The 14,028-nt window shown below is 37.3% G+C and overlaps 1 protein-coding gene across 1 annotated transcript in view; it reads right to left on the bottom strand.

The window, feature by feature from the left end:
• Window positions 1-8,728: 8,728 nt before the first annotated feature.
• Window positions 8,729-14,028, bottom strand: part of LOC126424700 (amyloid-beta-like protein) — a 132,391-nt gene continuing 127,091 nt past the window's right edge. Inside the window, exon 11 of the mRNA XM_050087425.1 lies at window positions 8,729-12,060. Coding sequence (XP_049943382.1) covers window positions 11,950-12,060 — 111 coding nt within the window. The 3' untranslated portion in view covers window positions 8,729-11,949. The remainder of the gene's footprint in view (window positions 12,061-14,028) is intronic.

Below are 14,028 nucleotides of genomic sequence, written 5' to 3'. Positions count from 1 at the left end.
CCCACATCCTCCTGACATGCTTTACACATCCTCCACTTAATATTGAGTGTCACTAAGTTTTATTTGCAGATGACACATCTTTAATCGTTGAAAGTAACATTACAGATCAAATTCCACAAACTGTATTAAATTGTTTAGAAAACTTAGATACCTGATTTGATTTAAATGGGTTAAAATTAACGATGGAAAAGACTCAGTTAATGCAATTTAAAACAAAACAAGCAAAATTAAATCATATTCAGGTCAGTCACAGAAATGACGATTTGCACGAAGCTAGGTATGTGAAATTCCGAGGAATGCAACTAGATAAAAACCCATCATAGGGGTCACACATACAATACCTTGCAAATAAATTAAATAGCCTGGCATATGCAATGAGAATATTGTACAATGCTACCAGAATGGCCATAAGAAAAGTAGTATTCACAGCTATTTTGAGTCAGTAATAAGGTACAGAATTGTATTTTGGGGTAACTCAAACCATATGTGTCGAATACTAAAACTTCAGAAAACCATCATTAGAAATATGCACCATGTAGGGCAAGGAAAATCATGTCACCCACTCCTAAAAAATCTGAGTATACTAAGTGTTCCCTCACTATACATATATGAGCTGATTATCTTTGTACAAAGTAACCCTGATTTGTTTGTAACAAATGATTTTCAACATGATTACAACAACAGAAATCAAAATAATTTATGCTGCCCACCCACTGTTTAGAACTTTATGCTCAAACTCCACATTATATGGGTATGAAAATTTATGATAAAGTGAAAGGAAGAGAATTGCTCAGCATAAATTTAGAAGCACTGAAAAAATCCTTATATGAGAAACTAGTGCAGAAATGTTACTATTCAGTAGAATAATTCATAAATGACAACCTGAAAATTTGAGCAGGAGAGAGCAAGTACCTAGGACTGTTAATCTTAAAAGTTTGTTACTTTTGAAGGAAAATTATTAATTGCTTAATTAAGTAATTATTCGGTTCTGTATATTATATTACTGGTATTATAAGGAAAATTGTAAACCAGTTTTTGTCTTTTGATGACTCTCCTGTACTTTTAAGTCAATGGCTTGAAATTGTGTGTTATGAGACAATAAACTTCTATTTCTACTTCTGCTTCCACTGCTGGTGCTCTCACCTGCTGTCTGTGAGTGGTTACTGCTCATTGACATTGGATATAGTTGGTGGTCACATTAATGAGATGGGACTGTATACCTGATTAATGTTACTGTAAACCATTGGCAATTTTATGGAGCAGCATGTGAGGCAGCCAAGAGGTTATTACTTTGTGATTTTCACTGTTGATAATGAAGCTTAATTGGGCCATCAAAATTTCTTGCACTGTAAGTACTTTCAGTTTCTTTAAACCATTTGTTACACTACATCTATAAGGTCTGTGGTTAAGTCGCTCATTTATCAACAGTAAAATTCTTAACATAACCTCTTGGCTGCCTCACATACAGCTGCACAAATTTATCAGTCCTTTAGGATAACAACATCTGTGTAGAAGGCACCTTCCACCTGATAATGATGAGTAACCATCAAAATGTGTAATAGTTAAAATAAATATCCACTACATGCAGAATTATTTGTTTTTCATCATTTCAGCATACTCATCATTTGAAAATTCATGTGGCATTTTCAAACAATACAGCAGAATTGACCAGCAAATCGCAATCATAGTTGATCAATTCAGATATGTAAACTCAACCACAACTTGAACTTCAAAACGAAAATGACCATTGACAAATAAACCCATAGCAACTGGCATACCCACACGTGAAATGGAAACTTATCTCTACGACCAGCTGTATCTCTGTAACCAATAAAAAGTTCTCAGTTTTGACAACAGCTCCTGTTCTGAGAAGAAGTCAGAAATAATCTGTTCATATTTGGGAACAAGAAGAAATTGCAGTGAGTCAGGTCAGGTGAACATGAATGGTGCAGCAGTAGCTGATGCGATTTCTGCTGGAAAGTGCCAGATGAATGTGGTGACTTATTGTCATGGTGATACAGCACTTTCTTCTTCATCAAATGAGATCAGTTTTCTTTCCGGTTCTTGTCAAAGCTACCACGTATTTCACTATAGTGTTGTCCAGTGATTTTTTCTTCCCTTTTGTAAAAAGTTTAAGACTACTTAGCTCTTCACACTGTAAAATATTGGTAGCCATCTTCAATTTTTGTAAAAGATTGACAGGAAATAACCAACTGTTTTGATTTTTACATGGCTTCTGGGGTATCATAGGAATCTAGGGCTCACTGATGGTGACAACTTGATGTCAAATTACTTTCACGCACCACTATTCGGCAGACAATTTTTGTAACATCTTATTAAGCAAAATATCGGCAATCACACTAGTGCTGTAACATTTACCATTAATTGGCCTGGTACAAAATGTAATGTTGTGCAATGTAGCTTAAATCCTACTATTGACTCATGATCACAAGCTAAGGCATGGTGTGCACATGAAGACTGTTTTTTTCATGTCTAATTGGTTGGTCAGAGTGTGGCCTTATATGGTAGCATTGTTTTTCCTGTCCTGTGACTGACAAGAACTAAAAGACAGAACTTTACTGCAGCTTGGCAGCAGTTTGGTAGTGTAAGCCCTGGAAGCAGTCTTTAGTGATAAGTCACTGAGAGAAAGATCATGGCCTGGGCAGCATTTTTGCTTTTGTTTTCAGATTTTATTTATTTATTTATAATCTGAGTCAAAGGAACATTAAAATACAACATAATGAAAGCTACAATCTAATATTAATTACAGATAATTTAATACTTTAGGAGTCCAACATCGAGCAACTAGAGTGGCACCATTGTTTGCTGCAAAGAAGTTTTATATGTCACAGAGTTTGCTCAGGTTACTGCAGACCTACAATTGTTCAGAGTACTTTTTTTTCCTACATTCACAACATCCATCATCACTGATACCCCATATCTTCAGATAAGTCTTGCATCTCATCAGCCCTGTTCCAGACATGTTGAGGGTCTTCCAGGTCTTGTATTGGAGATGGCAGCTCCTCCTTTGCTTTCCATAATCCTCCAGGACACTTTGTTCTCCAGAGCTCAGTTCATCAGGCTTCTGCTGAACTTGGAATTGGTGCAGTTGCATTTCGGCCATAATGGATAGGTGTGCGTTCCAAACAATTAATGCACTCAGATGAAAAATTAAATGATCATGTTGTATTGATGGCCAGGAGGCCCCTTCTGGAGAAGTTTGGTCACTGTGTTGCAAGACCTATTTCAGCTGAAGCCACATTGGGTGACTTGCATGTCAGTGATGAAGAAATGACGATGAGGACAACACAACACCCAATCCACAAGTGGTGAAAATCTCCAACCGAGGCAGGAATTGAACCCGGACCCACTGCATGGGAGGCAAACATGTTACAACTCAGCTAAGCAGGTATACTGTACTCAGATGAAGGTCAAACAAAGCACTAAAATATGAGAATATGCAGCATTGTGCACTAGTGCATATGACACTGTAGAATGTGTCATTATTGTTAATTTGTAAGTGTGTAGCAGGATATAATTTTGGTTTTATCAGTGATTGTGTTTAGTTTTCTTTAAATGATTTCATCTTGCTTTCAGTTGTTGGTTTTATTTTACAACTGCAGTTTTGGCATTTAAGCCATTTTCAAGCACCTAAAACGTAACTCAACATAATGAGATCACTGGAAAGTGGGATCCACGTTTGCAGTTAACGGTCTTTGATGTTCTGAGCAACAGTCATACAATAATTTTTAAATGAACACACTGCCATTTCACTGCATTGTTGTTTATTTAATTACGACTTAGGTTTCAACCTTTTATGCCATTTTCAAGTGTTAATGACATAAATTCAATCACTTGGAATTGGCATAAAAGGACAAAACATGAGTCATAATTAAATAAACAACCAGTATTGCCACATAGTGTTTGTAGACTTACAAGAGTGTAAGTATATGAATGCCAACAAACTACAAAATAGGTTGTACATATTGTTAATCCCACTTTACAATGTTTTGCAGATGCTGGAAAATGACACAAATTCCAAAATTACAATTGTAAAATAAAACACTAACAGCTAAAAGCAAGATGACATCACTATAAAAAATTTACAGGAGCTATGGACTCATATTACAAAAAAGTATTAGTGTTCAGTATTGTATTAAACACTACAAAGTGGATTACATTTATGACATCCCTTTAAATATTATATACTCATTAATGGAAAGTAAACCTGCACATCCAGGCCCATAGAGTGGTACCATCAATGGCATCATGACAATGCAAGGTCTTCTGTGAGACGGACATAAATGTAAACAGCATAAGATGACCAAACAGAACTTTGGTGATGCTTGTGTGGTGTGTACATGTTCACCTGCAACTCCCAAGTGAACTGTTAGCTTGTCACAAACAGCCACACTCTCACAATCCTCATATGTTGTAACATCACTGATCACTGTGGCTTCTGGTACTTTATTTGACAATCATTGAAAATCATAATGAATCTTTCACTCTGCAGATGTTTGTGCACTGATCTGAAACTTCCTGGCAGTTTAAAAATGTGTGCTGGGCCAGGTCTCATACCCAGAGTCTTGACTTTTAGAGGTAATGTCCTTATTGACTGACATATCCAGGCATGCCTGTCCTTACACCTTTACTTCCTCCAGAACATCTCTGTTTCGCTTTCCAAACTTCACAGCAGCTCTTCTGCATAGTCTTGCTGGACTTACCACTCCTGGAAGAAGGGTATTGTGGAGAAATGGCAGTCATCACCTAGAGAGTTATTTCCAAAATAAATCTTCCACTCTGCAGTGCAGTAGTGGGCCACAAATGAGCAGATCTCTGTGAAGGGCCAGAGCCTTGAGCCAGTTCCACTAATATTTTTGACAGATCTGTACTGCCCATTTGAAGCCCGTTATTTTCATCTAACATGGAGGCTCCACTCACCAGAATTAGTCTCTCAGATATGCTGGGATTTGAGTCTTTTTGTGCATTTTGTAAACTGGCAGATTTTTCTTGATTTATCGAAGGACCCTGGACTGCAGTGAAACTGCATCAGGCCAGAGACTACAGGAGACGGATTTCTGACAGTGTCTCGCTTAAAGTGAATGTGGTGTGTTTAGGCATTGTATTTGTGCCATGTGGTCCTGACCGTTTACACAAACTTATGCTAAGAACAACACACACACCCATGCCTGAGGCAAGACTTGAACCTCTGGTGGGAGGAGCCATGCAGTCTATGACATGATGCCTCAAACCGCATGGCCACTCCACATGACCATGTATTTAGAGGTGGTTGTGAATGGCTTTCAGTCAGGCCACCATGGGCAGTACAGTGGAATTGCAAACTGTTTAGTATGCTTCTCTCTAGTTAAAGTGCATCAAGTAATTTGTCTGCGGTTACTCATTTGTTGAATGTTGGGGAAATGCATTAATTCCACTGGGAGTGGTTTAGCAAATGACACTTGGTTAGAGGTTAGGAATGTGTGTTGTGTTTGATTGGGATGCAAACCATGTGTAGAAATTGTTATTAATTTCACATAGGTTACATATTTTGCACCAGTGTATGTGTGTGTTGGCACCACATCTAGTGAAATCCATTCTGATCACCTTGTGAGGTTTCCAATGTGATGTACCATTCCTAATGTGATACATACATTTGCCACACATGTGAAATGTCTGAATATTTAGCCCTTGAAAGTTTATTCCTGGTGCTTAGTGCTGTCACCAGTACACCAAGATCGGAAATGCACAATCGTATTGAAAACCTTTATTTGGTTTTTGTATTAATGACTACAGCATTAATTTGGTGAGCTGAGTCATGTGCAATGAAATTGGCAGTGTTAGATCCTATACGGTAAACACCTGGAGGTGTTTTTGAATTGTTGCTCTCTGCTGTCACATTACTTGGTATTCCTTTTTTATGTGAGAGTACTGGCTATCCTGTCACGTTCTATTAGCAACAGGTAAAGTTTGTTTCCTGTGACAGACACTGACAACTGTTTTCAGAATGGGTTTGTAAAGTGTGTGCTAGGCACGTGTATTCCTGCTCTGTTATGTGTCACATGTTCAGGTGAGTTGTTCCACGATGACATGCAACTGGTGATTAGGCACACACGGATTGTGTGTATTTTGGTAGTCCAACACATGAAAGTTCAGTGTCTTGTATTAGCTGTTTTTTGAGCTCATTTTGGCATCTGTTTGAAATCTGATTCTGTATCTCAGTAGTACGATATGAGTTCTGTTTATTGACAAGGAAATGAGTTTTACATGTCATTTGAGAGCAACTACTAGGATGTCTCATGTTTTGCTCAAACTTGGAGCAACTAAATTAAGACTGGAGGCACTACTGTGCATCAGATGATCATTCAGTGGTGGTGTTCGATGAAATGGGGTTTGTAACAGCCATGTTGCTTGGAGTATTAAATTTAACTGGCTGCACTTCATTAATGTGTCATGACCTTGTTGACTGTTGGTCAAACACAGGCATGCTTCGTTGTGATATTACTTGTGTGTTGAACACATGTTCACTCATTTAGGACAATGTGTCTCGATCAGCATGTGGTTTGAGGATTGCCATTGCATGTTGTAGCTGGTTCTAAGGAAAGAGATCCTAGTTGGTTTTGTTTTGTGAACATTTCATATACTTTTCAATTTAGAAGTGTGTGTGTGTGTGTGTGTGTGTGTGTGAGAGAGAGAGAGAGAGAGAGAGAGAGAGAGAGAGAGAGAGAGAGAGAGAGAGAATGAGCGAGTGTGGTGGGGGCGGGGCGGTGAGTGCATGCATGTCAGCATGTGCAAGTGCATGAGCAAGCACAGACAGGGAAAACAATGACAAAGAAAATGAATGCCTTTAATGATGTCTTTGGCTGGGTTATACCATAAAACAATATTGCTTGCTTGACACAAACATGCTTTTGTTTTTGGCAGTGTCTAAAACAGTCCATTGGGAATAAGTACATACCACCAGGACCGTGAAGAAATGGTGTACTGATCATAAGAAACACACATGCTTACAACTGCTGAGAAAATCTGCTACTGCAGAACACTGCCTTGGCACCAGTAATTCTAAGGAATATAACAACACAGAAATTCTGGCGTGCAATTCCAGTTATTGGGATAGTGTTATTAAGGAAGCAGTTGAGATTAAATTAGCAAGTGACCTTATAAATAGATACTTTTGCCTAAATTCCATGTAGAATACTACTCTCTCACTGCCAGAGAGACAGAGTTAATGCTATGTCCCTCATTAGTTATTAATTTTCGCTGTGATAACTTCTGATATTGGTCATCTTTGGTTGTGTGGTGGTGCAGGCACTTGCAGTGTGTGTGTGTGTGTGTGTGTGTGTGTGTGTGTGTGTGAGAGAGAGAGAGAGAGAGAGAGAGAGAGAGAGAGAGAGAGAGAGCGTGTGCGTTATCTTTCTTTCTGCATATGCTCAGCATACCTTTCCTTGTGCAGTCCTGTATTGTTACATCTGTGCCTTGAAAATGACAATGCACCTGTCAAAATATTGTTGGAATTTGAAGACGTCACCCCGCTACATTTCTCTTGCGTCACCTCTAGAATTGTTAAGCATTGTGAGATTCATGCATCACTATTTATCTATTTGCAATTCATAAAGAAGTTTACTGATAAAATACTATACAATTCCTTTTATGTCATAATTGTATTTCACTATGCATGGCTGCCCCATAGTTTTTAAAAATAAAACAAAACAACAGTTGTTTTTTAGCTTCTTCTACCTTTCATCCTTTCATAAAATTACTTGTTAAGATACTACCCAACTTTTTCTGTCACCTCTTACAATTACATTCCCGTGTCGCCTTCCGTTGCATATGTTCTTACATGCAAGTGCCTACTTTCTTTATTGGCAGTGGCACTGGTTCAGCACAGTTCATCTAGGCAATCACTGTGGACCTCACATTCGCATGACGATGTTTAAGCCTTAGGTATGCCTGCACAAGATTTTATGTTTTCCTTTCTCCAGTCCTTTTATTTAGATGACAGACTATTTTTTTATGCAGCATTTTATCTAAACTTGACTTTTTCCTGTATCATGTAAGTTTTGCTTTGAGATTTATTTTATCTTGTGAGTGAGAACATGGCTTTCACCACCTACACATATCATTTGTTTTATCTACAACATACATTTGGTTTACCACTTTATTCTTATTCTAGTTTTCCTGTATTACAATTGTGTTCCCTAAATTCTCCTTCATTTTAAATTGCACTACTGACCTCTTGACAGTTAAACAGTTTTATCACAATGGGACAAAGAATGTTGGATCATTTACTGCTTAATGTTTGAAATAAATTATAAATGTGAGTACATAATACTTCCCATACACCTCTGGGTAGATCTTCATTCGTTTTTACTATTGTTTACATACAGCTGTAACCCTAAAGGCGTGGTTCTAATGTTGCAAAACTAGTTGGATCAGAAATAATGATTTATCATACAGTTGAAGTGGTTTTATTCACCATGATTCAGTTCTGAAGAGGTGGATACCCAAAATACAAAATTTTCTTGACGTCATTGTTGTTTTAGCATTATCTAACAGATGTGGTACATGATGGATAATACCAGCTTCTGTCAGCCACATCAGTCGTCAACCATGGATACTTACTGATTATAATTTTTACATTTTATTTGTTCAACTCTCTGTTGAAATTTTATTCCCTCCCTTTCATGTAAGAGCAGGTGGTATAGGGGGAAGAGCTAGGAAAAACCACATATTACTTAGCGTCTTTATTTATTTCTTAATCAAATTTACAATGGCCACAGAATACACAAAATATTACAAGGAAAGAAAGAAGAAAGTAATTATAGTTATAGTCTAACTTTATAAAACTTATTTTAAATGCCAAATTTGAAAGTTTTAAATTTATTTTTTGGCAAACATGTATTTCTTCTTTGTGCACTGTGCTTTTGAAATTTCCTCTATTTGTGTGGTGTTGAAAAGATGTAAAGTCTTATACTTATTAATGACACCTCTGATGAAAAAAAAAAAAGAATTAAAGTTTTTTAACTTTGCCCAATCCGTATTGACCAGGAAACCAGTGCAAAGGTATAATGTTTGTACATATTGTTCCTGATTTTTGTTTCCATATTTATCTAACATTGGCCAACAGGATCCTTCTGTGGCCATTGTAAAACTTTTCTGGTACAGAAAAATACACCTCAAGACTGGGTCTCCACAAGTAGCTCTCTAGAAAACAAAAGGGGGGAGAGAGAAAATGTTTTAGTTGGATACATGTGGCTTCTTGGTCTCTGCTGAATAATGTGAATCCGTATGTCAAAATTACTCTTTCCCTAATCATGTGCTCAATATTTTTCTTTTAACCACAAATATTTAGAAACTGACACTGATGTTACCGAATGGTCTCCTGTTAATGGAGAAAAAATTCAACTGTTGCATTTTTATCAGAAAAATCAGTATATAAATTACCAACAACAGTCTCTCTGGGTTTCTTATGCTTAGCTGGAAAAACGGACCTAATTAAATCCACCTGCACCAAACATTAAAGTATTGTGGGCAGTAATTCAGATTAAGAGAGTAATACGCTGGGTAGAAAAAAACCATATATAGGCAACTCTTAATTCCCTTATTTGAAACATGGTAGCAATAGTGACACACCAGACTTTGAACAAAATTTCATGATTATCCATTTAATTTTTTTATAGTAAAAAGAGTTTTTGCACTCTTTATGCTATGCCATGAGTTCAGTTAAGTTTCTGCTATAGCCTCACAGATGAGGTGAGTGCAGTTCATTGTCAGTTTTTAATAGAACAAGAGGAGACACTCTGGATGACTTCTCATATCAGTCTCCATATACAGCATGGACAAAAAACTACTATTCCTATTTCATCTTAAGTTGAAAATCAGAGACCTCTGTAACATATAGAAAGGTTCTTAGGATTTAAAAACAAACATTGCTTCTGAAGTTTCTTCAGTATCTCATAAATAAACAAAAATAAATAACAGTATTGCTCAAACTGAGCATCTGAATGAGACAAAACCTTTAGCTTCAAAAATGATCAAACAGTGGAATCTTTAAGTGATACAAAACACACAAAGTTTTCAATTTGGGTATTGTAGTGAAAGGAAAATGACAACTAGTTTACTGTATAACCATGTTGCCACTTAGCAATGTTGAATCCTTCGAGGCCACATAATCAGAACTACTTAAAACTGTTTCAATATTCCAAGTGTATTTTCAATAGGTATTACGGTCAGGATTGCCCCACATGAAAGATGGAAAATGAGGGCTAAAATTTCCTGTTTACTCCCAGGAAATAACGTCACAGATGTTGTAACACAACATTTGTAGGGTACACATCTTTATTCAATTTTACTATGAAAGTGATCCACAAGATTGAACAAAAATTCTTAATCAGAGGTGCCAACTATATTTAATTATGAGATGCCACACTTATCAAAACAATATGTATGATGAAATGATTTTCAAAATATTCTTGTAATTTACAATTTTCTCCATCTTATTATCATCTAGGTGAACAAGTTTGATGGGTAAATGTCCAGAAAGTAGTACAGAGTACTAGAAGCAAACTGCTAAGAGTGAACCATACGGGCATTCTGTGGAGTGTGTAGTAATATGCTGTATATTTGACATTTGAGGACTAAAGAAGTTCCTCAAACATTTACAAGTAAGTTTAAGTATGCAGGAGCTAGATGCAACTGTACCTCTTCATAAAACATTTACCCATCAAGTGAACATTGTTACATTATTAAATGCATATATTATTAGTATTCTAGTTTATACTTGCAAAGCTTGTGTAATAATCTAGTTTTTTTTAATCATTTATATTAGCTTTAATACAATTAAAAAAGTAAAATACTATATATGGAGGGAGCCTTATTATTTTAATATTATTTTAAGTGTACTTCCTAATCCCACCGCACAGAAAGAAAAACACCCACATCCAAAAATAACACCACACTATACTTTTTTTATCATGTTTCAAAAAGCTAACACCACAATTGTACATTTGCTCACCCATCTTTATAATATTATGTAGGAATGACATCAAATATTGTAGCCATCTCTATGTGACTGAAACAGTTTGCTATCTCAAACGATAAATCAAAGGGGGAGGAAAAAAGTTGTAGATTACTGTAGCCTATAATGGATGTTCAGGCTCTCATTTAGATGTCAAGAGGATGACAACTTTTAGAACGTAATTGACATCTGAACACCAAAGTTCATACAGCACTCCCGTACTGCCTCCGATCTGCTGTCTTCGGGATAGTACGTGCCAAATCATTTAAGATTAGAAGTAGAAACCAGGATGGTCAGAGGGAGAAACATACAGTGGATATGGAGAAGTGTGCTCAAAGTGAATACTCTGTTAGCTCACAGTGCAAGCACCACGGATCACCTACAGTTGCCTCACTGCCTTGCTCAAGTAGTGAAGCCGTGCAAATATTTATCTTACAGCGGTACTGGTAACGAAAGTCAATGATGGCAATCAAAGTTTCCACACATATAGACAGCAACTCCCTACAAATACTTACCCTTTTTATTAGACATAGTATTATTATTATCAATATAACAAACATAGACGAGCAGTAGGTATTATTACAAACGAAAAAATATACAGACACCATTACATATTTTGCTTTATACACACCGGTACTGTGTTACATCAAATTGTCTTAACAGTGTACAGTAGCTATTATTAATATAATAGTAGTAGTAGTGTTAATACATTGAGGTGGTTAGCAGACACACACTGTACATATAGCTTCTGCTGTTAAGGTATTGTATATTCTGCTTCTTAAAATCTTACTTCTTTGCCACATATTACAAACTAAAAAAGGATACCATCCATATAGACAAATATCTGCATTCGGGACAGGGCAAGGGATATCTGGGTGACACCGAGGAAACGCCAGACGAGTGGCGCCGGCAGACTACGGCCTCCCACTCGTACCTTACTCCTTCACCTCGAAGTACTTGTAGGTGGGGTTCTCGTAGCCGTTGATCTGCATGTTGGCTACATGCCGCTCCTCTGGGGTCGCTGCCTGGTCTACCTCGACAAAACCCTGTGGGCATGCCAGTATGTGTTGGTGCTGCTTCTTACAAAAGTAGTGGAAGAGTATGTAAAAAAATCAGAAGATACAACGGTTGGACAAAATAATACGAATGTTATTTTAGTTGTCATGGAGCTCTTTTTTGACACATATGTGTCAATAAAAGCTGGTTGTATAAATTTTCTTTTATTATTACAATACTAGCCTTTCACCTGCCGCTTCACCGAGGCATGCGTACATCACATGTATTGCAAACATCTCTTCATCCCCCCCCCCCCAGTGTCCATCTCCTCCTCCCCCTCTCTGTATCCTTCACTTCCTCCCTCCTCTCTTTGTCCATCTCTTCCTCCTCCCTCCCTCCCTCTGACCATCTCTGCCCCCCCCCCCTCCTCTCTGTCCATCTCTGCCTCCACCTTTTGTCTGTATCCCATCACCTCCTTCCCCTACATTCCGTGTGCAACTTCGATGTCACCTCCGGCTCTATGGGAGATAAGTGGTTCTTAGTCCTCTACTACTTCTTTCCACACAATAAATGTTGCGCTTATCAAGTTTGGTTGAAATTGATCCAAGGGCTTAGGAGGAGGAGATATGAAACATACATACACAGGATGTTTGAAAAATACTTTTACTGACTTTGAGGACCGCCCCTTACACCAAAACAAGAAACTATGTCTAGTAATACAGACTCTAACATTCATACCTCAAGAGCTATGGGCACTTGTTTACCTTCACTACTGTGGAACACATGTCTTCGTCTGAACAAGTGCTCATAGCTCTTAAGGCATGCATTTTTAACACCCTGTAAAAAACACACACACACACACACACACATTTTATATTTATAAATAGATTTCATTTATCATCTACAGTTAAAAAAAGCATATCTACACATACAAAGCTTAACAATTACAGAAATGTGATTAAACTGGAACTTCTCTATGTGAGTGAAACTTTAATTCTCAACAGAAAATGTGATTTTGTAAACATCCTGAAGGATGGAAAAAGAACAATGAACAAAATTTTTGGAAAAACAAAAACATGTGATGGATGCAGCCCAAAATCCCATAAAGAACAGGACAAATATCAAATCTGCCCAACCAAGAGTTTTACACACAATATTATGACAGATAAAAGAAAATTAAAGAAAACACAATGATCCAACAAGTTAAAAAAGACCTTGAGAAACTTCAGAGAGAAGTAGTGGAGGTAGCAGACAGGAATCTCTTCAGGCAAAAGGCAAGCTGTTGGGTAGTACAGCCAGAGGTTCCTGTAAGATGAGGAACAAAATGGACTGAGTACAGCAAAATAGCCCATCAGCATGAGAGCCATCGGGAAATTTATCTAAAAGCTCTGTTTGATTCAAAAAGTTACATATGCAAAAAATAATTATATTATGTTCAAGTTCACATTTGATCAGTCCTTAATTCTAGCATGTTTCTCTTAGACCAGCACTCTCTCATTCATTTCCATGGCTGCCCCCACACAAAATCCCTGCTTTTTTATGCACTGTGACAACTGATAAGGTTCTGATGAGCATTCTGTACTGATCTATGTCATGAATGTCATTGTGGTCCACTTCTGGCTGCTCCACGTCTTTCCCAGCTAGCCTTGCCCACTTGACATCAGTCACTTTCCCCTGGAAGACAATGCTGAAGATTCTCGATGTGAGTCTCCAATTGTACATTGTGACTATATACAATTGTAGAAGTTTAGTATTCCTCTTATCACTACTTTGTAAAATGCTCTAGATGTTGGCAGGGTTCCTTGTTGTGTATACACAATATTGATAGTCCCCATCACTTTTCCCAAAATCTTTCTGCCCTTTAGTTCTAGTTTCCAGTGTTGTCCCTTTCTGAAGATGTTCAGGCATTCTGAAGCCTCCAGCACTTAAGGTCTTATTATGGCACTGTAGGTTTAGAGCTTTAGACTGAGGGAAAGGGAATTAGATCTGTAAATTTTCTTATAGAAATACTTGTTTGT

This window comes from Schistocerca serialis, chromosome 10 (assembly GCF_023864345.2).
Source record: "Schistocerca serialis cubense isolate TAMUIC-IGC-003099 chromosome 10, iqSchSeri2.2, whole genome shotgun sequence".
NCBI classification, from domain to species: domain Eukaryota; kingdom Metazoa; phylum Arthropoda; class Insecta; order Orthoptera; family Acrididae; genus Schistocerca; species Schistocerca serialis.
Note: the sequence above shows the minus strand (reverse complement) of the source record. Positions and strands in the feature narration are given on the sequence as shown.